The 27877-nt window shown below is 43.4% G+C and overlaps 1 protein-coding gene across 4 annotated transcripts; it reads right to left on the reverse strand.

Annotated features, from left to right (window-relative positions):
- Nucleotides 1-5245: 5245 nt before the first annotated feature.
- ZKSCAN2 (zinc finger with KRAB and SCAN domains 2) lies at nucleotides 5246-27877 on the reverse strand. 4 transcript variants are annotated; one of them, XM_005591502.4, is made up of 7 exons: nucleotides 26771-27877; nucleotides 25235-25421; nucleotides 23081-23172; nucleotides 22291-22417; nucleotides 16741-17424; nucleotides 13049-13540; nucleotides 5246-9967 (listed from the first exon to the last, which is right to left on the reverse strand). In XM_005591502.4, exons 1-7 carry the CDS (start codon nucleotides 27167-27169, stop codon nucleotides 9045-9047), a joined length of 2904 nt encoding a protein of 967 aa, XP_005591559.2. In that variant the 5' UTR covers nucleotides 27170-27877; the 3' UTR covers nucleotides 5246-9044. The 4 variants fall into 4 exon arrangements, with proteins under 4 accessions (XP_005591559.2, XP_073884338.1, XP_073884339.1 ...); XM_074028237.1 differs by having other exon boundaries at nucleotides 22291-22428; XM_045383006.3 differs by lacking the exon at nucleotides 5246-9967 and adding an exon at nucleotides 10802-11054.

Consider the following 27877-nt stretch of genomic DNA (forward strand, 5'->3'; position numbering starts at 1 on the left):
GTGAGCTATGACAGCACCAATGCACTCCAGCCTGGGGAACAGAGTGAGATCCTGTCTCAAAAAAAAAAAAAAAAAAAGCCAGGTGCTCTGGCTCATGCCTGTAATCCCAGCACCTTGGGAGGCTGAGGTGGGTGGATCACTTGAGGTCAGGAGTTCAAGAGCAGCCTGGCCAACATGGTGAAACCCTGTCTCTACTAAAAATACAAAAATTAGCCAGGCATGGTGGCGGGCGCCTGTAATCCCAGCTACTTGGTAGGCTGAGAGAGGAGAATTGCTTGAACCCAGGGGGTAGAGGCTGCAGTGAGCCAAGATCGCGCCACTGCACTCCAGCCTGGGCAACAGAGTGATACCCTGCCACAAAATGAAACAAAAGAAGAGTAAAAAAATGTTAAAAGTTACCATTTTGTTCGGTGAAATAATGAAATAAATCTTTGACAAATCTAGTAAATAACAAGTTATATATCCATATATATGTATACCTACATGTATGTAGCTAACGTTTATGGAGAGTTTGTTACGTGTTAGGCACTGTGCTGAATGCTTTACGCGTATTATGTCATTTACTCCCTATGACAATCCTATGAGATAGTACCGTGGGTTGAATAGTGTCCTCCCGAAATCTGTGTCAGTCTACAGTCTTAGAGCGTGACGTTATTTGGAAATACGGTCTTTGAAGATGCAATTAAAGTAAGGGTCAAGACGAGATCCCACTGGATTAGGATGCCCTTTCCTAGTAAGAGACAGTAAAAGAGGCGCAGAGACACAAAGGAGAAGGCCACGTGAAGATGGAGGCAGAGGTTAGGGTTATACTGCCAAAAGACAGCACCAAGAGCCGCCAGGAGTTGGGAGAGGGAAGGAAGTTTCTCATCTAGAACCTTTGTGGGAAGCCTGGCTCTGTTGACAGTCTAATTTCAGACTTTCTGGCCTCCAGAACAGAGGGAGAATAGTTTCTGTCATCTTAAGCCACGAAGTTTGCGGTGTTTGTTCAAGCAGTTCCAGGAAACAAATTCAGGTAGATTCTCTCATTATTCTCATTGTGCAGAGGAGCCAATGGAAGTTCCAAAGGATGGCGTTATGCTAAGCTACACAGTTAGTGCATTGGTGGGGCAACTGTTGAAGGTCAGGTATATCTGGCTGCAGGGTCCATGATCTTTGTCATCATACTTTTCTGTTTCTGAATAAGGGACAATATTATGTCCTCTGCCTAGTCTCCTACTTGCCTATTAGTTCCTCATTAAAAAGGGGACAGAGCCATGGTGGTGCGTGCCTGTAGTCCCAGCTAGTCAGGAGGCTGCAATGGGAGGATCGCTTGAGCTCCGGAGGTCAAGGCTGCAGCGAGCTATGATTGCACTCCAGCCTGGGTGACAGAGCAAGACTTTGTCTGGGGGGGGGGGGGGGAGAAGGAGGACAGAAAGACATTCATTGTAACTCTTCTCATTTCAAACTTGCAATTGGATTTTAGGCTGTGGCTTTCATTTCCATTCCTAGACTATAAGCTCTCAAGAGCAAGATGGATATAAATTCATCTTTGTATTAAATAACTGTACATTATGTGTTTGGCATTTGCTGAATAGAAGGGACTCAGTTCTTTTTTTTCTTTCTTTTTTTTTTTAAACGGAGTCTTGCTGTGCCGCGCAGGCTGGAGTGCAGCGGTGTGATCTCGGCTCACTGCAACCTCCGCCTCCTGGGTTCAAGCGATTCTCCTGTCTTAGCCTCCTGAGTAGCTGGGGTTACAAGTGTGTGCCACCATGCCCAGCTAATTTTTGTATTTTTAGTAGAGACAGGTTTTCACCAAGTTGGCCAGGCTGGTCTAGAACTCCTGACCTCAAGTGATTGGCCCACCTCAGCCTCCCAAAGTACTGGGATTACAGGCGTGAACCACCGTGCCTGGCCAGAAGGGACTCAGTACTCACTGACTGGAAGAATGGCATAGGCTGATCCCAGTGACTTCCAAATTCATTCTGACCCTACAGAGTGGAATCCAAAACTCATGCAGATCATCAGGTTCATCTCTCTCCCAGCTCCCTTTTTCTCAGTAACAAGGAGGTCACAGAATTTTGGGGTGTTAGAGCTAGAAACTCTATTACAGTAGTAAAATATGGTGGCTGTAAGTTTACGTCCTGAGGAAGATCCAAGTTTAAGTTTCAGAACTGTCACGTTTTTGCTGTATGTGCTTGAAGCAGCTATTGAAATTCTTTAGCCTCAGCTTTCTCATCTGCAAAATGCAACTATTACCTCAGAATGCTTATGAAAATTAACGTTTATAAAGTATTAGCACAATGCCCAGTACATAGTAAGTACACAATCTGTTAGCTCTTATATTTATCATTTAATCAAAGGTTTTGCAATTTGCAGGTATCAGAATCATGACAAGGGGTGGGGTTTGGCAAGAAATTTCTTCTTCTTTTTTTTTTTTAGAGACAGTATCTTGTTCTGTCACCCAGGATGGGGTGCAGTGGTGCAGTCACAGCTTGCTGCAGCCTCGACCTCCTGGGCTCAAGTGATCCTTGAGCCTCAGACTCCTGAGTAGCTGAGACTACAGGTGTACATCACCACAGTGGCTAATCTAAAAACTTATTTTTGTAGAGATGGGTTCTCACTGTGTTGCCCAGGCTGATCTTGAACTCCTGTCTTCAAGCCGTCCTCCCACCTTGGCCTCCCAAAGTGTTGGGATTACAGGCGTGATTACCAGCCTTGGCAAGAAACTTATAAATAGACTTGGCATATATGTATTTTCTCAGTCAAGTATTCTCATATAGGGACCATTAGGGCCTCCCAAGGGAAAAAGGTTGGAACCCATCATCCTGTCCAACACCAAATTTCAAAATCCAGAGAAGCTAAATAATTTGACTGTAATTACAGAGTTGTTGAGCAGCAGAGTTCAATTAGAATCCAGGATCTTGGACACACAGTCTAGTGCCCTTTCTACTGCAACAGGTGTGTACTTAATTCTCCAGACCCTTGGGGTACAAGTACGGAGCCATTTCCTTTTGCCAGAATTGTGTTGACGTCCTCACATGCCATGTTGTTAGGAATTCTAGTATCCCTACTGGATTACATTTTCCAAGAACCCTGGGGGTTTAAACAAGCCAAAAGGGAAGTGTGCTGATATTTATTAGTACTTGCATGGGCCAGTTGCAGTGGCTCATGCCTGTAATCGCAGCACTTTGGGAGGCCGAGGTGGGTGGATCACCTGAGGTCAGGAGTTCAAGACCAGCCTGGTCAACATGGTGAAACCCCTTCTCTACTAAAAATACAAAAGTTAGCCGGGAGAGGTGGCGCACGCCTATAATTCCAGTTACTTGGGAAGCTGAGGCAGTAGAATCTCTTGAACCTGGAAGGCGGAGGTTGCAGTGAGCCAAGATGGCACCATCACACTCCAGCCTAGGTGACAGAGTGAGACTCCATCTCAGACAACAAAACAAAACGAAACACCTTGCACGTTGTAGGGAAATTACTTCGTGCCTGCAGCTGCTGTTCTCTCCGCTGCCACATGGTGCCGCTGTTGGAAGAGGTGCTCAGAAATGGTGTATGCTATAGCAAAGTCACACTGGTGTCTTCATAGAGGGCTCCTTTACTGATAATTCCACAACGTCCATGCCAAGCACACTTGCATGCTCCATGGACTCTGCATATGTATCCAAGTAAGCTTATGGCCTTTCAGGTCCTTCCTCTCCCCTTGGCCCCCCTAGATCCCTACACACACCACCACCACCACCACCATTTTCCCTCCAGAGTCCAACCACCTCAGAGTGAGTTAGACATTTACCTGTCTTGGAACTCAAAGCCACTGTTTCCCCTCCAAGTCCCTGGACCCATCATAAAGTTTGGGGGTTATGATGAGCAATGCTCCTTTTAGTGCTTGGAACACAAAGCATTCATTCTCCTCCCTTAATGTCTAATTGCCTCAACTGACTTTTAGGAATTGAAAATTTGTAATCCTTAAGAGATTTTTTTCCCCTCAGAGACTTAAAGTCTCTCTTCCAATTCCCAGACCTGAGTGAGTTCATAGACTTAAGTCTCTGTGAAGGAATGGGAGGTCAGGTAACCCTGTGGAAGAACCTGATGGAACACGGCCTGTGAAGACAATGAGCTTTTATCTTGGCTTTCGCCAAAAAGTTTTGTGACCATTTACTCAAGGAAAATACAGGGGGACTCATCTAGTTACGGATAGTCTACAGACAAGGTCTCTGGGTTCCACTGCAGCACGCTGCATAGAGCAGAGGCTTATCAAGTCCACGTGACAGATACTTTGTCTGGAACTGACCTCACGTTTAGGTGAACTGGCTCTCTGGACCCACCCTATAGTTCTTCCTACAGTTCCTGATGGTATAGTTGGAAATAGATCTTCAGCAAGTGGTAAAATCTCTACCCTGCCTTTACAACCCATGCAGCTGGAGTTGGAAAGGCTAAGTGGAAGCCACTGGAACACTTCCTGTATGCCAAAATTGTCAATCAAAAGCAACGCTGAAGGGTGACAGAAGATGCCACCCCCATTTGTGCCCTTTTGGGAATAAGGATTGAGTTAAAGGCACTTGAGAAACAGCAGGTGCCACAGGGTGCTCTCACTCCTCTTTTACTTCCTGAAAGCAGGAGATGAACCCCCAAGTGAAAGATGCCCTCCCTGTCCTGGGAAGAAAGAAACGTTCTTATCACAAGATGGGGAGACAAGGTCGAGGGAAATCTGTACAGACCTTGTTAAAATAATTCTTATCTTCCTTTGGTCCTCCCATATATTTTAGGTACTTTTCCACAACTGACTCTTTGTTCAATCCATAATACAGTTAGGTTTTGCTACTTCTTTGGGTCTTCATTTCTTGTGGAAACTCCCGTGTATGCTTTTCTCTTATCTGTTTTGTGTTATTTCAATCCTCACGCCTAGCCTGAGACTCCAAAAGAGTAGTTTTGTCCTTCCTGTTACTCTATCTTCCAAGAAACTTTCAAGGCTTCTTCCACCAATTAGGCTATGGGGGAGTGCCTCTGAAACACAGGCAGCACGTGTATCCAAGGCTAATTCCCTCCTAGCACTGGAGACGACCATTACTGGGACAATGGCAGGGACAACCACCAGAGGACTGCTGCCCACAGACAGCTGTGGACTCACAAAAGACCCCTGCTACTTGCGGGCAACAGCAGTGAACTCGAATGAGACTGGAATTCTTTTCATTGGCTACTAGGATCAGCTTTTATCAACTTCTTTGGATACATTATATTTTCCCTTAATAGAATGACACCCTTCAAAGTATGGCAGAAACCAATGGGAGCCATTTATTTTAGACATTTATTCCACGAACAAGTTTTCAAGAAGACATCTAAGTGAACACTGATACAAAACAATGAATCGACATCTATTTGCTCCGGGTCTTGGAATGCATTCAGAGGCAGAGGCTTCCAGTTTCACAAGTTACTCAGACACTCCTTTAGCCAGGGCTGCCCCAGCTCCTCACAGCTGAGTCTTGTCTGTCACCGGGAGCCAGACCTCCTGACAGGCTTTCTTCACTTCAGCCTACCCGCCACTGGGTATGGAGGTGCTTGGGGGGCTGCCTGCTGTGGATCATGAGGGACTTGCCCTTTCTCCTTCCCAAACAAGCTCCTGGGCTGACTTTGCTGTCACAGCATCCCTTCCCTTTCCTGAAGCATGAGATGGAGTTGGTATGGCCAGATGCGGCAGGCACAGGAGAGCTGGGCCGGCAGCCTGATCTTCTAACGTCTTCCGCATCTGTATCACGCTCCACAGCCTCATGAAACATTAGAACCACAGCAACTTGGCAATCAAGTTCAACTTCTCTTCAGATGAGGCGCCAAGGCCCAGAGAGGCTATGATGTATCAAACAACGCTCATTAAGTAGTGACAAGACTAAAACTGTCTCTTTCAGCTTCTGGTCTCATACTCATTCCACCAAGGCAGGCTGCCCTGAGCCGTTTGTGTGTGAGGTTTCCCTCTTTTAAAAACTGTTTCTTTCCAGATGAATGAATTAGGTTGAATGCATTAATAACATCACTGGTAAGAACTGGAGGTATCTGTGGCAGTAACAAAGCAAGCCTAGGTGGGACATACGAGCCCAGTTTCCAAAATACCTTTGATAAGATGACAGTGAAAAGTTGTCTATGCTGTTTTTCAAAAACAGGATTTGACACAATTTACAAGGAAATAAGACAAAATGAAATAAATATAGGTTGGGGTAGGTGGCTGAGGTGGGCTGTAGGTTTTGTTGAGCTTTCCAGCAGCCAGAAGAGAGACAGAAAAAGCAGCTTAAGTTATAAAAATCACAGTGTTTGTGATACATACATACAGATCTACACGCATATGTAGATGTGTGTGTGTGTATATATACTGCGCTTAGGATCAGAGCTTTCCTTGGTACTGAGATCTAGATAAAAAAACCTTTTTCTATGAATCTTCATAAAGGCAATGTTATATGATCTAAAAGACACATTGATCTGAACATGATTATTCATTTTGACTTACATGTACCAGATGAAAACAAATAAAATGCAGGGAGACAAGTAGTGTTGGTCTAAAATGGGGGATAGACCTTCCATTTCTTCAGAACAAAGTTCATCAAATTAATGTAACACATTTCCAGACAGCCCATTTACAATTAGGAGTAGAGGTAGGGGAACCCAAATTCCACCTCAGCTTGCTCCCAGGCATATAAGAGTTAAATAGAATCAGTTTGTCCCACTAGAGAGGGAAAGGCTCTTGACCCTTTCCTGCCACTGGGGAAGGGTGAGAGATGAAGGTACAGAATATGATTCTGGGCAACCTAGCGAAACTCTTCTGCAGGTGAAGGTGATGTTCTCATGACTGAGCTCCTGGCCCTCTGTAGCTGCCATGGTATAAGTGGCCCCCCCTTTTGCTGTGATACTTCCTCTATCAACTGTGAGTTCCTTGAACCCAGGCACCATGCCCCTTCCTTCCTTTTTGTATCCTTCACTGTGGCTAGAACATGGCCTTACATATAACAGTGCTTCATATTTATGAATAAGTCATCTACTTTCCTGAATCATGCTTCCATATAATATCAATCCTGTGTACGTATTACTAAGTGGTTATTTCTATTAATGTGCATCTTCTCTAGAGCTGGAATTCCAGAACATCTATACAATATAAACACAAGCCCACTGGCACCACACACATCTTACTGTGCTATGCATACTACCAACATGGAACTGTACTTAGCATTAGAAATCTTTAACTTAGACGACACAGAAAAATCAACCTACTGAGATGTGAAAAGTCATAACATTTCCAACAAACATAAACCAGAAACATTTATCAATGTTTACCTGAGTCACCTGCCTTCCAACAGGCCACGCCCCATTCTGGCACCATAAATTAGATTTCTTTGTACAGCACCTACCCTCCTAGGTACTTTGCTGAACAAGTTTCAAAAGATTGAAAACATACCAAAAGGAACAGTATCATTTCCAGATGGCTTCAAATAAGACCATTTGACAAAGAAAGGGAGAGATAAGAGCAAAATAATCACTTACAAACAGCCCTGACTCCAGTTCCCTTTCCATTAAACTTGTGACTTCTCCCTTGCCAAAGCAAAGCCACCCTGGGTTACCTACATACTAAGGGAATAAACACCACTAGCTCCATCCTGAAGCAACTGGCCCTGGAAAATCAAATTTCTGGGTTTTATCTGCAACTTCAAAAGTGAATTAACCATCCCCCATCAGAACTTTTCCTTCAGTGTTTACTGGGTTACTGCTGGGGGTTCTCAAAGAGATTTTTCAGACAAAACAGGTAATTGAGGAAAACAAAAATGGTGTTCTGGATTTCTGGACTGAGGTTTTTATGAATGTTCCCACTTTTCACCCAGTGAGCTCTAGGGTTGTATAAGTTACTTGGGGCACTACAGTTAGGTTTCTGATGCGGTGAACAGGGACTAGAAGCCTCAGGAATAGAGACTGGGAGATTTAACAGCCAGCCCCGAGAGCACTGATCTAAGCTGAGATGGCCATCTGATCTACAGCAGGCCAAAGGAGTACAACCGGTCTTAGAAATGTTTCAGGTGTCTATTACCTCTTCCCTATCCCCTTAAAGTTTTAGAAACACTATTATTATACTGCAGTGTGGGGGTAGGAGGTACAAAATATGCCAACATACCAGTCATGTTCTAAATAAGAGCCAGAGAAATTAGAGGATAGAACTAGAACGTGTCTGAAATCCTGCTTTACTTTAGTGAGACACACCATGAACAGGCCTCCTATTCCATCTGAGGAGGAGGGCACGGTAGTTCAGAAGAGGTCGGCAGGCGCACCCAGAGCAACTGAGAGGTAAGTGCAGGGCTACAAGAAACAGTACAAGGACCTGGCATTACTTATAGACCGGAGAAGCAGCAGCCAGGGGATTTAAGTCTTCAGGTACAGAAAAGGATGAGGGGTGATCAATTGCTTCTCACCTCCACGTAGGGCAAGGCATTAGTAACAGGACTTCAGTAACAACACAGGGATTCTGCCCTAGCTATTTGGATCAACTTCTTGACACAAAAAAAGGTACACTGTAACGGACTTCTGAGGAAAGCTATAAAATCTTCACTCTTCTTTTGTGGATCTCTTCAAAACCAAGATGGATTTGATGTAGTTCTGATCAGACTCCTCAAAGTTTTCCCTAAATGTGAAAATCTGTTATCAAGTTGCATCCAGGATCTCATGGAGTAGGTAACAACAACAAAAAAACTTTTGGCATTTTTTATATCCTTGAAAACAACTCTCATCCACATGGAAGGATCTTGAATGTTGCCAGACTTAGCAATCCATCTGCAGTGGCCTCAACGTACTGAGGAGTATTTCATTCTGAACTTGGACAATACATCTTCTCCACATTCTTAAAGGAGAAGCCGAGACACACAGAAGAAGAGGAACAGACTGATCAAGTTAGAGGCAGAGGTGAGAACAGGATGAAGGTGTCTAGTTTATTTATATTCTCAAGTTTATCTTGGGAATTACACTTCATAGCTAAGAAAAGATTGCTTCCAAGATGAGATTAGGGTAAAATGGCTAAAGGGGCATTTAGGAAGAGAAGATCATCATCAAAAAGTTTTCCTAAATTCATCAATCTTTCCCTTATGTGGGTTCTCAGGGCAATACAGAGATGGAGGGTGTGGCAGAGGCTTTTCTCTCACATGAACTTCCCGATGTTTGGTAAGAACAGAACTCTTATTGAAACGTTTGCCACACTGGGCACATCCATAGGGTTTCTCTCCAGTGTGTATTCTCCGATGTTCTCGAAATCTTGTACAGTTACTGAAACTTTTTTCACAGTCCACACATTTGTAGGGATTCTCCCCAGTGTGAACTCTCCGGTGGGCGCTGAAATGAGAACTGTTGGTGAAGCTTTTCCCACACTCTCCACACTGATAGGGCTTCTCACCGGTGTGGGTTCTCTGATGTATAATAAGACTAGAGCTCTGACTAAAGCATTTTCCACACTCTCCGCATCTGTAGGGTTTCTCTCCTGTGTGGATTCTCTGGTGGGCACCAAAATTTGAGGAGTCATTAAAGCTTTTTCCACAGTCAAGACATTTAAAAGGTTTTTCACCTGTGTGGATTCTTTGGTGTCTGATCAGGCTCCTGCTCCTACCAAAGCACTTCCCACAGACACCACACTTGTAAGGATTCTCCTTGTGGTGGGTCATCCGGCACATCAGACGAGCACTCCTTCCAAAGCTTTCTCCGTATTTGAGAAGTCTGTAGGGTCTCTTCCCCACAAAAGGCCTCTGATGCACAACGCCTTTCCCTAAATCTCTAGGCTGAGACATCGGCTTTCCCTGTCTAATTCCTTGAAGATTCTCCCATTGTCTTCCTGAGATGCATTCCCTTTTGTGATATTTGCTGGGGGCGGTATTCTGGGAAACAACTCTTTTAGACTTTTCTATTAATGCCCTACGCTGTTCCATGTCCTTATAAACTACCTGTGCTGGATCCTCCTTGATGCTATTTCCAAATTCAAAATCTGAAAAAAACAAAAGACAATACAAATTTCATACAAGTCTGATGTTAACCATAAACAACCTGGCTTGCAAGGCTTGATCCGTTTGCTCTCCATACACTTCTCTAACCTCAGACCATGTGACTCTTCCCTGATTCATTCTGCTGTATTTCTTTCCATTCATAAACAGGCCAATAACAGCCAGTACAGAGTAGGCCTTCAGAAATTGTTCCTGCATTATAATCCAAGCCATCATTCCCCATCCATATCCCAATTAACATGAGGGCAACCTGGCTTATCTCCCTGAAGTTCCACTCTAATTCATCCTATTTTCATAATTTCACCTCTATACTAAAGCACAGTACATCACACTGATCTACAGATTAGATTCTGACCAAGTCCAAGTTCCTTGAGGGACTTGAGTAACTAAATTCCTCTACATATCTAATCGTATCCCATCCAAGAGTACCTGTTTCTTCTCAAATGTTCTTCTCACTTTATTTTTCAGGCTGTCCTATAAACCACACTAATTGAAATCTTAATTCTCACTGTTCCCCAAATTGGAATTATTTTCTCACTCTTTTCATCTACATCCCACATTCACTACATCTTGGATCCAGATTTTCTGTGAAGTTTTCTGGACAGAGAGCATGACCTTGTGAAGAGAGACAAGCTTTGGAATTACACGGCTCTGGGTCTGGTCCCATCTTGGTCAGTTATGAACTGTGTGATTTTTGTATTAACTTATTATGGAAAATTCAAACACAGAAAAGTCTGGACAACAACAGTATGTATAATGAACTCCCATGAATCACTTACCTACATTTAACTATGACCTATTCATGGCCAATCCCATTTCATTTCCACTCCCACACACTCCCTGCTCCCTCCATCCAGACTACTTTGCAGCCAATTCCAGACATCACATTATTTCATCCGTAAACATTTCACAAGCTGTGCAACTTAGGCCCAATTCAGGTTGACTTGATTCCCAAACCCTTGTTCTGAAGCATCTGCTCTCCTGCCTTGTTTCTATTGCCAGTTTCAACATTACCTTCCTTCCATACATTCAGTGGAAACCACAGATAACTCTCAATCCCAAGTGCGGAGGCTGTGGCATGGGAAGCGGAAAGGAGGGCAGCCATCAATCAATCTAGTCACTTAAGTAAAAAGCCCTAACAATTCCATCTTTCACTTATTAGTACTTTTTTTGTCACCCAGGCTGGAGTGCAGTGGCATGATTATAGCTCACCACAGCCTTGACCTCCCAGGCTCAAGTGATCATCCCACCTCAACCCCCCAAGTTGCTGGGATTACAGGTGCACACCACCACTCCCAGCTAATTTTTTATTTTTTGTAGACATGGGGTCTATGTTGCCTAGGCTGGTCTTGAACTCCTGCATTCAAGCGATCCTCCCACCTTGGCTTCCCAAAGTGTTAGAATTACAGGTGTGGGACACCACATCTGGTCTGTCAGTACTTCTTTTGAAGTTTTCTGATTGAGTACAATGTTATTCTGAGATTTGGAGGAAGTCGCAGCCTAGCAGTTGGCTTGGAGAAAGCTTGATAATTTGATGATATGTCTGGAGCTCACTTTAAAAACAAGATTCACAAGGACTTTGTTTCCAGAATTATCAAAGCCAGGGTTCTACAGGACTTAATTCAAGCCTTCATACTATCATTTCCCATATATATACTAAGCTAGAGTCATTTGCTTCAATAAACTAGTCCTGAATTACCCTGCACATTCAACTGATTGCCGGGGGGCTTAATGTAGTGTTATGGGAAGATGGAGCTCCTGTCCTTCAGGAGCTCACCATGTCTGTGAGATCTTACATCTAAAGTGCTCAGTGCCATAAGACAGAGACAGACAAAGTATGGGAGGTGAGACATGGAGATATGTAGAGCGAAGAACATTCAACGTGGAGGGAACATCGCAAGCTAAAGTTTGGATGGGAAAGGGCTTGAGGTGTGTGTAGGAAATAGCCAGTAGTTCTGCTCTGAATAAGCACAGAGTTGAGGAAGGAAAACACTAACATGTAGACTAGAAGAGTAAGATAAGCTCAGATCAAAAATGGCTGTGAAACCTTAATAAGAGTGTGGGTGGGGAAAACTGGTTTGGAGGCTTTTACAACAGTCTAGGCAAGAGAGAGAGAAGACTGAACTAGACAGTGGCTAATGGTAACTGAAGAGGGGACAGATAGATGTGATAGTCTGGATGAGGGCGGGAGCCCACAGGGAAGAGCCATGGTGTGGTAAGGAAGATGGTGATGTTAGTTTTGAACATCTTAAGCCTGAGTTACTAGTGACAGGCCCACGAGGGCCTAAGTCAGTGGGAAACATGCAGGTGGAGCTCAGGACCAGAATAAAGTCTTTCATTTAGTCTCTGCCTCTCTTTTTTGTCTTGCACACCACATATAACTATAAGATGTTCTTCTTTTGTGCTTACTGACACTCTTCCTTCATCCAAGATTTTTCTCATGTGTAATTCCAAGTTTTTCTTCCCCACAGTACTTCCAGGAGATACAAAACCCTGTCTGACCCATACCAACAAAAACCAAGGCTGAGAACCCAAGGACTGAGTCACTCTAAAGTGAGTTCCTCCTTTGAAGAGAAGCAACATGAAAACAGGAACTTTTGGTTGGTTTGTTTTTTTCAGATGGAGTCTCACTCTGTCACCCAGGCTGGAGTGCAATGGCACAATCTCGGCTCACTGCAACCTGCGCCTCCTGGGTTTCAAGTGATTCTCCTGCCTCAGCCTTCTGAGTAGCTGGAATTACAGGTGCCCGCCACCACACCCAGCTAATTTTTGTATTTTCAGTAGAGACAGGGTTTCGCCATGTTGGCCAGGCTGGTCTCAAACTCCTGACCCCAGGTGATCCACCCGCCTCAACTTCCCAAACTGCTAGGGTTACAGGTGTAACCTGTAACCTGGCCAGGAACTGTTTTATTCACTGCTATATCCTCTGTTCTTCAAGTAGCACAGGCACTCAAATATTTGTTGAATGAAGGAATATTCATGAGCTATGTGCAAGATCTACTGATTTTTCAGTAAATCACACTTACTCCTCTTTTGGACTAAAACTCTTTGGTTTTGCACCTTACCATTTGGGCTCTGCAGCAGACCTGGAGGTTCTTGGAATTCTGGCTCTTGCATAATTTCCTCCTCGCTCATTCTCTCACTGCAGGAGTCTTCTATTACTGCCTCCTGTGAGGTCTCTTCAGGTTCCCAGCCTGTAGGTTCCTGGGGTTCAACCTCAATACCCCCTCTTTCTTGCCTTGAAGGTGATGAGACTTCTTCTGGGGTGCTGGGGAAAGGAGCAGGTGCCCGAGAGTTCATCAGGGCATCCATCTCCTTGTAGAACGCGCAGGACTCTAGCATGTGGCCATTTTTCACCTTGCGGTAACTCTTCTGAAGGCTTTTGAACTTGGTTCGGCACTGTTCTGGTGTCCGGAGGAAGCCACACTCTCGAAGTTGTTCAGCTACAGCCCCATACAATTTGCTCTTCCGATGACAGGCTTGAAGCGCTTCATAAAACCGAGTTTCACGGAGGATATCAAGAAAAGTCTTGGTTTCTTCATAGCCCCAGTGTACACCTGCCATTTGGGGACAAAGTTCACAATGTAAGAAAGAAAAGGAGTCTGTAGCCTCTATACTATATACATTAAGAAATATAGAGGTAAAAAAAATTCCATTTACAGTGGCAACAAGAACTACAATATGCCTAGGAATAAGCTTTGCAAGAAATGAGGTCTATATAAAAATGTGTAATATCATAAAACTAGAAAAAATGACGAGACACCATTTATGAATAGGAAGACTCAAGTTGTACAGATATCATTTCTCATATGAATCTATAGTCAAAATCCCAATCAGATTTTTAAAATTAAAATTGGTAAACTAATCTCAAAGCTTATTTGGAAGAATAAAAATGCACTCCCCAAATCTGCCATTGCTACGGTGATTAACTACACGATTTAGTTCTCTAGAAGGCTCTTTCCAAAGCAGTTAAGAATAATGACTAGAATTTCCAATAGGAAGTTTTCCCCTCAAATTTCCTACCACTTTTGTAACCAGTCTTCCTTAAGGAGCAGAACTATGTTCAGAGTAGTTTTTGGATGTCATTGAATCCTCTACTTTGAGATGAAATGATCTGCACGATAAGACTATGTTCTGCATTTATAGCAGAATAAAACTTTTCAGGGCATATCTAAATATAATTTGTAAAACATACTTTTTGTATGTCTTGTAATCTATAGTAGGAAAAAATCTCTATCCTCTATCTTACTAGGTGGTCTCTTCCAGGCCTATGACTGGATTCCCATATTTGAGACCACCCCAAGAGTCCCAGCCTCATGTTGATGGATTTTCAGATTGGTGAGACCTGTCTAGGCCTAATGTGTCTTCCCATCTTAGCAGATGTTTATTTTTTATTTTTTGAGACATAATCTCACTCTGTTGCCCAGGCTGGACTGCAGCAGCACAATCATGGCTCACTGAAGCTTTGAACTCCTGGGCTCAAGCGATCCTCTCGCTTCAGACTCCTGAGTAGCTGGGCCTACAGGAGTGTGCCACCATGCCTGGCTAATTGTTTTATTTTCTGTAGAGAAAGAGTCTCGCTGTGTTGCCCAGTTGCTCTAGAACTCCTGGCCTCAAAGGATCCTTCCACCTCAATCTCCTAAAGTGCTAGAATTACAGGTATGAACCACCGCATCCAGCCAGATATTTCTTTTGAATGGGTTTAGTCATGAATACATTCCCTAGCCTGATTTACTTTTCCATCCTATGTAAGAATTTATAGGCTGGGTGCGGTGGCTCATGCCTGTAATCCCAGCACTCTGGGAGGTCGAGGTGGGTGGATCATTTGAGATTGGGAGTTTGAGACCAGCTTGACCAACATGGTGAAACCCCGTCTCTACTAAAAATACAAAAATCAGCCAGGTGTGGTGGTGGGCGCCTGTAATCCCAGCTACTTAGGAGGCTGAGGCAGGAGAATTGCTTGAACCCACCCAGGAGGAGGAGGTTGCAGTGAGCCGAGATTGCGCCACTGCACTCCAGCCTGGGCGACAGAATAAGACACCATCTCAAAAAAAAAAACAAAAACGAATTTATCTCTAGCTGGAGTAAAGAAACATTACTAACAACAGTGATACCAGGCAATGCTGTATTGTATTTTAGTATTTTCACAGTGCCTTCATTTATATTATTCTATTTAACACTAATAACAACCCTATGAGGTATTCTTTTTTTTTCTTTTTTTAAATTATATTTTATGTTCTAGGGTACATGTGCACAACGTGCAGGTTTGTTACATATGTATACATGTGCCATGTTGGTGTGCTGCACCCATTAACTCGTCATTTACATTAGGTATATCTCCTAATGTTATCCCTCCCCGCTCCCCCACCCCACAACAGGCCCCAGTGTGTATGATGTTCCCCTTACTACGTCCAAGTGATCTCATTGTTCAGTTCCCACCAGAACTCAAACAAATTTACATGAAAAAAACAAAGAACCCCATCAGAAAGTGGGCAAAGGATATCAACAGACACTTCTCAAAAGAAGACATTTATGCAGCCAACAGACACATGAAAAAATGCTCATCATCACTAGCCATCAGAGAAATGCAAATCGAAACCACAATGAGATACCATCTCACACCAGTAAGAATGGCAATCATTAAAAAGTCAGGAAACAACAGGTGCTGGAGAGGATGTGGAGAAATAGGAACACTTTTACACTGTTGGTGGGACTGTAAACTAGTTCAATCATTGTGGAAGAGAGTGTGGCGATTCCTCAAGGATCTAGAACTAGCAATACCATTTGACCCAGCCATCCCATTACTGGGTATATATACCCAAAGGATTATAAATCATGCTGCTATAAAGACACATGCACACGTATGTTTATTGCAGCACTATTCACAATAGCAAAGACTTGCAACCAACCCAAATGTCCATCAGTGACAGACTGGATTAAGAAAATGTGGCCCTATGAGGTATTCTTTGTCATATTTTACAGATGAGAAAATTGAAACTCAAAGTAGTTACATGATGCGTCTACTGTCGCACAGTTATTAACTGGTGATTTAATTCTGCCTCTCTCAGTCACGAAGTATTTAATATCAGCTCTCTTTTGCATGGTGTATTTGTCTGCCTTTTTAATTTTAATGTCTCTGTATTATATTTAAGATGACTCTCTTAAAAGCAATTAATGTCTGATAATCTTAGTCCTTTAAGTTTGGAATTAACTATATATTTGGATTTATATCTTATTTTTTTCCATCTGACTCATCTATTTTGTATTCTTTTTTCTCTTCTTTCTTGTCTTCTAATTTTAGATTACGCAAAACACGTTTATTTCATTTTTAATGAAAACCTGTTGAAACTGTTACATAATTTTGTACTGGTTATTTTAGATAATGTAATAATGCATGCTTGACTTATTATAATCCAATACAATTGATTGCTTTATGCCAATTATCAGATAATACTAGATCCTTAGCACCCTTTAACTCCATTTGTCTTCCTTCCATGAGGACCCAAACACTCAAAATCCATGCTGTGCTCTAAAGTGAAAACGATTCCTCCATGGCCGCTCGGAGCTGTTACTCTCTGACTGCAATAGGGGTAGCAGCAAGCACTTGAGAGTACTTCAGTGATGTGGCCACACCACAGTGAAAGTGGTGAGGTGTGTGTGACAGCACCCCCCTGGGTTTGGTCACTTCTGGTCTACTCCTTTTTCCACAAGATCACACATCTGTTTTCTTACAAGAGAAACAAAGCACAATTCTTACCACTGAGGTTCTGAAATAAGACAGGGGCACCATGGATTTCAGACTTGCGGATAAATTCAACGCCCATTTCATCACCATCAGAATCTTCTGCAGCTTCCTCCTCCTCCACCAAGCTGATGTGTTCCTTACCACTGATGGCAATTCTCTTCAGTCTGGGGAGAGGTATCATCTCCTTTGGCTTATCAGTGGACGAAGCATGGGCTGCAGGGTTCAACAAAGCATCCATGTCCTCAAAGAAGGCGCAGGGTTCTAGCATGTGGCCATTTCTCACCTTTCGATAGCTTTTCTGGAGACTTTTGAACTTGGTTCGACACTGTTCTGGGGTTCGAAGGAAGCCACATTCTCGCAACCATTCAGCCACAGCACCATACACCTGGCTATTTCGGGGACAGGCCTGAAGTGTTTCATAAAAGCGAGACTCTTTGAGAATTGCCAGGAAAGTCTTTGTTTCCTCATAGCTCCAGTGGACACCTGCTATCTTTTCATCTTCTAAACCCCACTGCTGCTGCTCTCTCCATGTTTTTCCTGTACTCCTTGCAGGGACCTGAATAGCATGAACTGACTTTTCCTTGACGTAGTTGCTTCGTAGGATACTTCTCTTGTTAGAGGAATGCAGACCTAGAGTCCATGGCTCCCTTCTCTGTTCCAACCGGGTTATCTTGTTAGATGTAGACGCCGTACTTCCTATAGTAAAAGAAACATATTTCATGGTAGACATATAAGTCATTACTGCATGCCTCAATCTTCTGCTGTCACATGCTCTCCTGGGCCACTTGTTCACACCCAAACCTTTCTCAGCTGTGACACTGCACATTTATTTTTACATGACTTCCTTGGTACAAACACCTACTAACTTACATGATCATTTTACTTCTCATGTATGTACCATTTCTTTTCGTAGCTAGTTCTTAAAAGAAAACCTTTAAGGGTAAGAATATACATTTTTAATCTTTGATTCCCTCTCAGTAGCCAATGTTGTGTTAGGTTCAGGGTATGCTTCTACTCAGTATTTGTTACTTGTAAAATAAAGTGAGTATTTTCCCCACATTCCCCTCCATGCCCACCCCAACATACATACATATATATGTACTGGGACTACAAGAGATGAGAAGTCAAGAATTTTTTGTTAAACTGTATTACAAATCTATAGTAATCAAAACAGTATGGTACTGGTATGAAAACAGACACAAAGACCAGTGGAACAGAATAGAGAGCCCAGAAAGCAATCCATGCATGTATGGCTAAATAATCTTTGACAGAGTGCCAAGAGTACATCACTAGGAAAAAGTCATCTTTTCAACAAATGGTGCTGGGAAAACTGGATATCCAGATGCAAAAGAATGAAACTGGACCCCTCTCTTACACGACTCACACAACTGAACTCAAAATGGATTAAGCCTTAAATGTAAGACCTGAAACCATAAATCTCCTAGAAGAAAACACAGGGGACAAAGCTCCTTGACAGTGGTCTTGGCAATAATTTTTTTGGATATGACATCAAAGCACAGGCAATGAAAGCAAAAATAAATGAGTGGGACCATATCAAACTACAAAGCTTCGTACAGCAAAAAAAATCTAATCCAAAACAACAACAACAAAAAGTCAACAAAGTGATGAAAAAATCTATGGAATAGAAGATTTGCAAACCACTCATCTGCTAAGGGGTCAATATCTAAAATATATAAGGAACTCCTACAATTCAATAGCAAAATAACAACAACAAACCAAACAATCTCATTAAAAAATAAGCCAAAGACATGAATAGACATCTTCCCAAAGTAGACATACAAATGGCAAATACGTACAGGAAAAGGTGCTCAACATCGCTAATCATCAGGGAAATGCAAATCGAAGCCACAATGAAATATCACTTCATACCTTTCAGAATGGGTATCATCAAGGAGACAAAAATAAGAAGTGTTGGTGAGAAGAAAATGAAACCTCTGAATATTGTTGGCGGAGTTGTGAATTGGGAAGTCATTATGGAAAACAGTACAGAGGTTCCATAGAGAACTAAAAATACAATTACCATATGATCCAGCAATCCTGCTACTGGGTATATATGCAAAAATATTAAAATTAGTAGGCCAAAGAGGCACTACCACTGCAGCATTATTCACATATAGCTAAGATACGGAAGCAACCAGGAGGCTGAATGGATAAAGAAAATGTGGTCTATATACACAAAAGAATACTATTCCACCTTAAGAAAATTCTGCCTTTTGCAACAACATGGATGAACATGGAGGACATATGTTAACTAAGGTAAGCCAGGCACAGAAAAGACATATATCACATGATCTCACTTTCTTGGCAGGATCTAAAAATGTCCAACTCATAGAAGTAGAGAGTAGAAGATGGTTACCAGAAGCTGGGGGAGGAGGAAGGAGGAATGGGGAAAGTGGAGATTTGATCAAAGGGTACAAAATTTCAGTTAGATGGGAGGAATAAACTTTAGTAATCTATTATACAGATTTAGTAATCTATTACATAGTGACTATAATATGTAGTAATGCTTTGTCTATTTCAAAATTGCTAAAAGAGTAGATTTTCTTTTATTTTTGAGGCAGAGTCTCGCTCTGTCACCCAGGCTGGAATGTGGTGGCACGATCTCAACTTGCCTATGCCTCCTGGGTTCAAGCGATTCTCCTGCCTCAGCCTCCCAAGTAGCTGGGATTACAGGTGCCCACCACCACACCCAGCTAATTTTTGTATTTTTAGTAGAGATGTTGTTTTGTCACGTTGGCTAGGCTGGTCTCAAACTCCTGACCTCAGGTGATCCACCTGCCTTGGCTTCCAAAAGTGCTGAGATGACAGGCATGAGCCACTGTGACTGGTCTAAAAGAGTAGATTTTAGATATTTTCACCATGGGAAAATAAGTATGTAAAGTGATAATTTTTTTTTTTTTTTAAGACAAATTCTCCCTCTGTCCCTCAGGTTGGAGTGCAGTGGCAGGATCTCAGCTCACTGCAACCTCCGCCTCCTGGGTTCAAGCAATTCTCCTGCCTCAGCCTCCCGAGTAGCTGGGACTACAGGTGCACACTGCCACGCCCGGATAATTTTTGTATTTTCAGTAGAGACGGGGTTTCACTATGTTGGCCAGGCTTGTCTTGAACTCCTGACCTTGTAATCCACCCACCTTGGACTCCCAAAATGCTGGGATTACAGGCATGAGCCACTACGCCACGCTGAGGTGATGGATTTGTTAATTAGCTTGATTTAATCATTCCCCAATGTAAACATGTATCAAAACATCACATTGTACCCTATAAATATATACAATTATCTGTCAATTAAAAAAAGACAAATAACAAGGTTTTGGAGAAAAGGGAATCGTCGTGCACTACTGGTGGGAATGTAAACAGGTACAGCCATTATGGAAAACATTAGGGAGGCTCCTCAAAATATCAGAACTACAATATGATCCAGCAATCCCACTTATGGTATATACCCCAAGGAGACAAAATCAGCATCTTGAAGAGATAGCCATACTCCTGTGTTCACAGTTCACAGTGAATAGTCACTGGACTATTCACAATAGTCCAGACATGGAAACAACCCAAGAATCTGCTGACAAATGAATACTGAAAATATGAAAATACAGGAAAAAATATATATAATGGAGTACTAGTCAGTCATAAAAAAGGAGAAGCCTGGGCGCAGTGGCTCAATGCCTATAATCCCAGCACTTTGGGAGGCCAAGGTAGGTGGATTACAAGGTCAGGAGTTCGAGACCAGCCTGGTCAACATAGTGAAACCCCGTCTCTACTAAAAATACAAAAATTAGCCGGGCATGGTGGCATGCACCTGTAGTCCCAGCTACTTGGGAGGCTGAGGCAGGAGAACTGCTTGAACCTGGGAGGCAGAGGTTGCAGTGAGCCGAGATTACACCACTGCACTCCAGCCTGGGTGAGAGTAAGACCCTGTCTCAAAAAAAAACCAAAAAAAAACCAAAAGGAAATCCTGCCATTTGTGACAACACAGATGAACTTGGAGGGCATTGTGCTAAGTGAAATAAACCAGAGAGAGGAAGACAAATATGATCTCACTTACATGTGGAATCTAAAATGCTGAACTTAAGAGAAAGCGAGAAGAGAACAGTGGTTGCCAGAGGCTTAGGTAAGGGGAGATGTTGGTCAAAGGGTATAAGCTTTCAGTTATATGATTAATAAATTCTAATTATCCAGCATGATGGTTACAGTTAATAATATTATAGTGTATACCTGAAATTTACTGAGAGTGTAGATCTTAAGTGTTCTCAACACACAAGTACATAACCATGTAAGGTGATGGATGTGTTAACTCAAACGTGGTTATTATTTTACAACGTATATGTACAAAAAATCATCAAGTTGCAATATGATATTCTTAAATATACACAATTTTATTTGCATATATATACATATATATATTTTTTGAGATGGAGTTTCGATCTTGTTGCCCATGCTGGAGTGCAATGGTGTGATCTCAGCTCACCGTAATCTCCGCCTCCTGGGTTCAAGCTATTCTCCTGCCTCAGCCTCCCAAGTAGCTGGGATTACAGGCATGTTCCACCATGTCCAGCTAATTTTGTATTTTTAGTAGAGATGGGGCTTCACCATGTTGGTCAGGCTGGTGTTGAATTCCTGACCTCAAGTGATCCGTCTGCTTTCACTTCCCAAAGTGCTGGGATTACAGGCATGAGCCACTGTGCTTGGCCTTATTTGCATATATTTAATAAACATTACATTTATTTGTACCCCAGTAAAGCCAAAAAAAATTAGGTAGAAGAACCTAATTTCCCAACAAAAACTTACAGGAACCCACAAATATATACATCAAAGAAATAAAATTGACTTGTTTTGCTTAAGGAGGTTGAGGGTGGGTGGGCAAAAAAAGCCTTATAGCTTCTTATAGAGCTTTGTGGTCCTGAGACACATCAAAGATGTCTTTCTCCTCAAAAGAGATTGAGATCCACTCTTCTGTTACATGAAGGGGAAAGATAATCTGTGACTTCACATTTGAAAATTATTGGTACAGATACATTTTCATAAGTATTTATTGAAAACAAAATATTTCATTAATAACGTATTTCATTTAAAAAAACAACTTCTGAAGACATTTTGGTGAGGTTAATAGGAAAGAGCTGTTAAGAACAGAAAGCAAATTGAGAATGTGCCAGCTTACAATACAAAAGAGATGAACATGTCGTAATTTGAATCCTAGCTACATTGCTTTCTTCACTTTTTGATCAGGGGAAGTTCCTTAAGCTCTCTAAGCCTCAGTTTCCTATGGAATAATACCATTTACTGTACTATACCATTTTATATAATACAAATATGACATTCATATGTAACTCCTCTCCAATGTTTTAATCACTAAATTATTATTATTTTTTTTACTGGAAGAAGGAATGGGTGAGGGAAGAGAACCTGGCTAAGTAATTACACTGCACAATCCTTAGAGATCCTTTAAGTGTTAACATTTATATCTGACTATCTTCCAATCAGTAGAAATGAATACATTAGAAAGCCCCAAGTCTTATATTTGGAAAGGGAAGGAATCCTTACCCAGGGAGACCATGTTCCCAACATTCTCCTTCCTGAAATCCTGGTAGAGGTCCCTGTGGGCAGGAATCTGATGCACACTCTTTTTGTAGGAAAAGCCTCTGGCCACGTGGACATCTTTCACTGGTTCCTGTAATGACACTAACACCAATGACTACCAAGATAACTGCACAGGTCTTCAAAGGATGAACAATCATGGATGAGGCAGAGAAGGACCCTAAATAAGAACTGAAATCGACGAACAAGTGGATAGTTTGTGCCAAATGAAGCAGAAGAGAAAGAATCATAAGATGACAAGATAAGCAAGATGATCCAGCAAGGAGTCTCATTACTCAGAAGACTGGGTCCCATCTTTTTGGGAAAAGGAGTAACGGGGAAAAAGTCTCTTGTGGAGAGTATAAAAATTTGAGGACAGTGAAGGCACAGAAAAGCATTGTGCCTAAATACCCTAGTAAGGAAGGCCAGAGAAGACAATTATGGCAGGGCATGGTGGCTCACACCTGTAATCTCAGCACTTTGGGAGGCCGGAGTGGGCGGGTCACTTGAAGTCAGGAGTTTGAGACCAGCCTGGGCAACATGGTGAAACCCCGTCTCTACTAAAAATATGAAAACTTAGCCAGGTGTGGTGGCATGCACCTGCGGTCTCAGCTACTCAGGAGGCTGAGGGAGGAGAATCGCTTGAACCCGGGAGGCAGAGGTGGTTGCAGTGAGCTGGTATCGTGCCACTGTACTCCAGCGTGGGTGACAGAGTGAGACTCCATCTCAAAGAAAAAAAAAGACAATTACAATGTACCTGGGACCCAGCAGGAAGCCGTGTGGTTGTCACTTCCTGATCTAGGGTATTCCATTCATCAGCAAGGGCAGGAACCCAGGGAGAAGGCCGAGCTGTAAGAATAGAAAGAAACGATTAGTAATCTGGGCTTCGACCCTTTAATTCACGCTGTCTCTCGTTTTAAGAGAAGAGTATGTATTGAAACACCAACAAATATAAATTCACCATTTTCTCTGTGAGTTGAGAACAATGCCCAGAACCACAGTACCCTAAAGCTGGGATCATAACCTCAAATTCTTTCTGGGGGTAAGCAAGTAAAGTACAAGATGAAGGGGGCCAGGTAAGGACTGTGGGAACTGGAGAGCACACATCTGATTGAAAGGGCACCGCCAATGCTCACGTCCCACTCACGTCTCAGTGTGAGACTATGGCTGTGGTTCCTCCCCTCCTTCCCTTCGCCCCTCTTCTCTTTCCCTTCCTTTCCCTTCCTCCCTCTCTCTCTCTCTCACAGTCTCTCTCTCTCAACCATGGACATTTGCAATGCATTCCATCATAATATAAATTTGGGGAGGCATAAAAAAGTATAGTAGTACCGAATCTTGCCTCTCAGTGAAGAGCTGTATAAGTCAGACATACTTGAGGTTTAAAAATAATTGTGCCATTCTGGGGGAAAGGAAACTAACATTTATTGAGCACTATTATGCACTGGCTCCTTTACGCTGCCTCATTTAATCTGCACTAATGGCCTTGTTACTTCCCTTTTAAAGATGAGAGGACTGGGCGCAGTGGGTCACGCCTGTAATTCCAGCACTTTGGGAGGCCAAGGCGGGCAGATCACCTGACATCAGGAGTTCAAGAGCACCCTGGCCAACATGGTGAAACCCCGTCTCTACTAAAAACACAAAAATTAGCCAGGTGTGATGGCACACGCCTGTAATCCCAGCTACTCAGGAGACTGAGGCACGAGAATCGCTTGAACCTGCGAGGTGGAGGTTGCGGTGAGTCGAGATCGTGCCATTGCACTCTAACCTGGAGCAAGACTCCACCTCAAAGAAAAAATAAAATAAAATAAAATAAAGATGAGAGAGTGGAAAGTCTGAGAAGTATCCTGACCAAGGCCTCATACATTAAAAAAAAAAAATGGCAGAGCTAGGTTTTGAATCGAGGTCTGTCTGCCTCTAAAGCCTAAGCTCTTAGTCTCTGTGCATTCATGTTCCTTTTCATATTATTTGCCCAAGTTCACAGACAGAGGGTGGCAGAGACAAGATATAAACAGAAGACTTCTGACGGCAGGTCCAGTGATGTTTCCCTTCCTCTCTTTAAGCCTGAGATGAAGCCACAGTTCAGGAGATAGAGAGATCACTGTGGACTGGGAAGGACAAGGTATTCATTTCCTAGTATTTGACCTGATTCATTAATGTGCAGGGCAGCTATGAATGTCAGCGGTCCCTCCTCTGCAAAGTCTTAACTGTTTAACCCTCTCGTATGCCACTTCTGTGATGCCTTGTGAGTCAAACTTCAAACACAAATGTCTTGTTCCCTTTCAAACAGCTTTTTGACTTGTTTAGTCAGCCAAGAGCACATACACATGGCAGGACTGAAAAACACAAGATTACTGTAGGGCCTCGGCCTCCCAAAATGTTGGGATTATGATGTGAGTCACTGTGTCTAGCTGTGGAGAGTTTAAATACCACCACAAGATCTCTTAGCTGGTCCAGGCAATCTGTTTCCCCAGTTTGGATCTTTTTTTTTTTTTTTTGAGACACGGTCTCGCTCTGTCACCCAGGCTGGAATACAGTGGTGTGATCACGGCTCACTGCAGCCTCAACCTCCTGGGCTCAAGCAATCCTCCTGACTCAGTCTTCTGAGTAGCTGAGACCACAGGTGCATGCCATCACACTCGGCTAATTTTTTTTTTTTTTTTTTTTTTTTTTTGCAATTTTGTAGAGACTGGGTTTTCCCATGCTTCCCAGACTCAGTTTCCAACTTTATGATACCTTTTCACTTATATTGCACATGTTCCTAATTCTTGAAGTGAATGAAATCTTTCTCCTTAAATACTCTATTTTGAATATGTATCTGGGAGGCCCTCCACTGGGCATTCACAGCGTTGGGGGTACCATGGAAATCTGCCTCAGCCTCTGCACTGGGCATGCTCCAAGTCTTCCCTCTTACCATTCTTCGGTAAGGGCCGACGTTCTCGCTTTCGGTTCAGCTGTTCCTGGTGTACTGAGTGGAGGCTTCCAGCTTCCTCCCGAGACACCACCCTGGGTTGGTTCTCCACCTGCTCTGGCTGGAAGTCTGCTACCTCCCACGCTGCTCCAAGTAGGGCATGCTTCTCCGGGTGCACGGGACTGCTGACCTGAGAAATGAAGTCAATACCATAAGAGGGAGTAAAACAGGCCCATATCAGGGCGAAATTCTCCTAGGAAAGACATCAAAGAAGGACAGAGACATGAGAAGGAATGAAAATTCCACTCCATCCCCAATGGAGTATCTGAGAGCGCTGGGCTAAGAGTACTGTCCAGCAGTCTGGGTGTAAGGTAACAGAAGAGCATTCTTTTTTCTGAAACAGAGTTTTGCTCTTGTTGCCCAGGCTAGAGTGCAATGGCACCATCTTGGCTCACTGCAACCTCCACCTCCCAGGTTCAAGCAATTCTCCTGCCTCAGCCTCCCAAGTAGCTGGTATTACAGGCATGCACCAATACACCTGGCTAACTTTGTATTTTTTTAGTAGAGATGGGGTTTCACTATGTTGGTCAGGCTGGTCTCGAATTCCTGACCTCAGGTGATCAATCCGCCTCAGCCTCCCAAGGTGCTGGGATTACAAATGTGAGCCACCACGCCCAGCCAGAGTAATCTTTATTACTAAACAGAGGGGGAAATCTGTCAGGAGTGAAAGAGCCTCCTTGTTGCTAGAATAGATATTACTTGACTCTTTATATTTGTTAAATTCGCAAAGAAGTAAAAGTTACCAGGACATGAATATATTCACTAGTGAAATGAAAACTTCCAAAATTAATATCCACATCTATCTGTCTATCCCTGACGAACACAGGAAACTGCTGATAGATCTATACACAATGCAAGTCCAGTGCAAGGTGAAACTGCAAATCTTGCAAATACTGCAGGATTTCACGAGGTTCATGAAAGGGAGGTTGAAGAACAACTAGAAGAGCATGCAAGCCACTGAGAAATGAAGATGTGGCAGTTAGACTGGAGGAGAGTGACAGAAATGACAGCATGAGAGCACTTCAGAAGACACTGAGTGGAACAGTAAATGCTTGGAGACAGCTCTGGGATAACGAATGAAGTCTTTTTATTTATTTATTTTTTTTTAAAGGGGGAACAGAATAGCCTTTTTTGATCAAAATGCGAAAGTGAACCTCTATGACGCAAAACCATATTGTTCTCTTATATTGTTTTGTTGCAAACATTATGCCAATGACGACGATAAATGCTTAGGTGAATAATGTCTGGTTTCCATTGCAAGGTAATATTTCAACCAAAGCTTTTACTTTTGTATTTCATATGAAACTCTGATCCCCTTTTAAGTGGATTCACTTAAAGTGAAAATATCCCCTTACAGGGTCTTTTATTAGTACCATTTATCTTTCTCTGAAAAGCACTTCTTTCTACAATACATCCTGCCCACATGCCTTTCCCATTCCATTTTTTCTAAGTACAAAAATTTGGAAAATCCTCTCTCACCTGCTGCCTTAGTCTTCCAGTCTCTTTTTCCAAATGCACTACCAGGGCCACCGCTTCCTCTCCACTTTGCGGACACTGCTTCTGTGCCCAAGCCTGAATCTTCTCGGGTAAAATGGTGAGAAACTGCTCAATCACCAGCAGCTCAAGTATTTGCTCCTTGGAACGCATTTCTGGCTTCAGCCACCGGCAGCAAAGTTCCCAGAGTTTACTGAAAGCTTCATGGGGTCCGGTCACATCCTCGTAACAGAATTGCCTGAAGCATTTGCGGAAGGTCTCACAGCCATCCGATCCTTCCAGAATGGGCTCTGATGCCCACTCGGGGTCCTTTTCCATCTTCATTATTAGGCATCCCTCAACCTCCAGGGGCGAGTCGATCTGAGAGTCGAGGGCTACAGCCATGCTGCAGCCCAGGGGTCAATTTCACGTCTAGCTCAAGGTGGGGACCCAAAGAAGACGCCAAGCGCTCCCTGCTTAATCTTCCTGGGAGTGTGGTAAGGTAGAGAGGTAAAAACGGCCAGGTCAGCAGGAACAGGGTATTCCAGGCTGATTAATCAAATCTATGCCAGGCCCTTGAAAAGGTGAATGTATACCCTAAGATGCAAAAGCCCGGCCTCTTCTCCAAACAAGATGTGACCCCGCAATGTGGTTTTCCAGGGTGCATCCCTCTTAGTGCAAAGTCGGAAACCGGGAGGCTGGAGGACTGGTAGAAAAATGAAGCTGGTTGAGGAAAGGCTGGGCGGAGGCGGACAGCCGGGCCAGGAGGGGGTGTGTCCGCTACTCCAGGGTCGGGCTCCGAGAGGCGAGGCCCCGAGTGGGTGGGGCCGGATGTGCAGGCCCCGCCCGGCGCCAGAGTCCGGGCTCGGGTCACGGCAGCATCCCCGGGCCGCTGCGGATGCTCCTGGGGCCTGGCAGAGTCCGAGAGCGGCGCCGGGCTCTTTCGGGCCCACTACGGCCCCAACCGTCCTCAGGAAACCTCTGCCCACTGAGGAAAGGCCACAAAAACCGTTCCGCTCGGAACGGAGAAGAGCCGCAGGCCAAAGCTAGGCCTCGCAGGGGGCAGCGGCCGCCTCCTCGCGTTCGGCCTCGTCCACTCGGCCCGCGGAGAGC

Source organism: Macaca fascicularis, chromosome 20 (assembly GCF_037993035.2).
Source record: "Macaca fascicularis isolate 582-1 chromosome 20, T2T-MFA8v1.1".
Lineage (NCBI taxonomy): Eukaryota > Metazoa > Chordata > Mammalia > Primates > Cercopithecidae > Macaca > Macaca fascicularis.

What these genes read in the sequence shown, in the direction of transcription:
- ZKSCAN2 (XM_005591502.4), bottom strand. Translation starts at nt 27,169, where the DNA reads ATGGCTGTAGCCCTCGACTCTCAGATCGACTCGCCCCTGGAGGTTGAG. An exon ending in GGCTTCCTGCTGGGTCCCAG is followed by an intron (nt 22,418 to 23,080) that starts GTACATTGTAAT and finishes GTGTCATTACAG; the next exon opens with GAACCAGTGAAAGATGTCCA. An exon ending in TCTGCTGCAGAGCCCAAATG is followed by an intron (nt 9,968 to 13,048) that starts GTAAGGTGCAAA and finishes TGTTTTTTTCAG; the next exon opens with ATTTTGAATTTGGAAATAGC.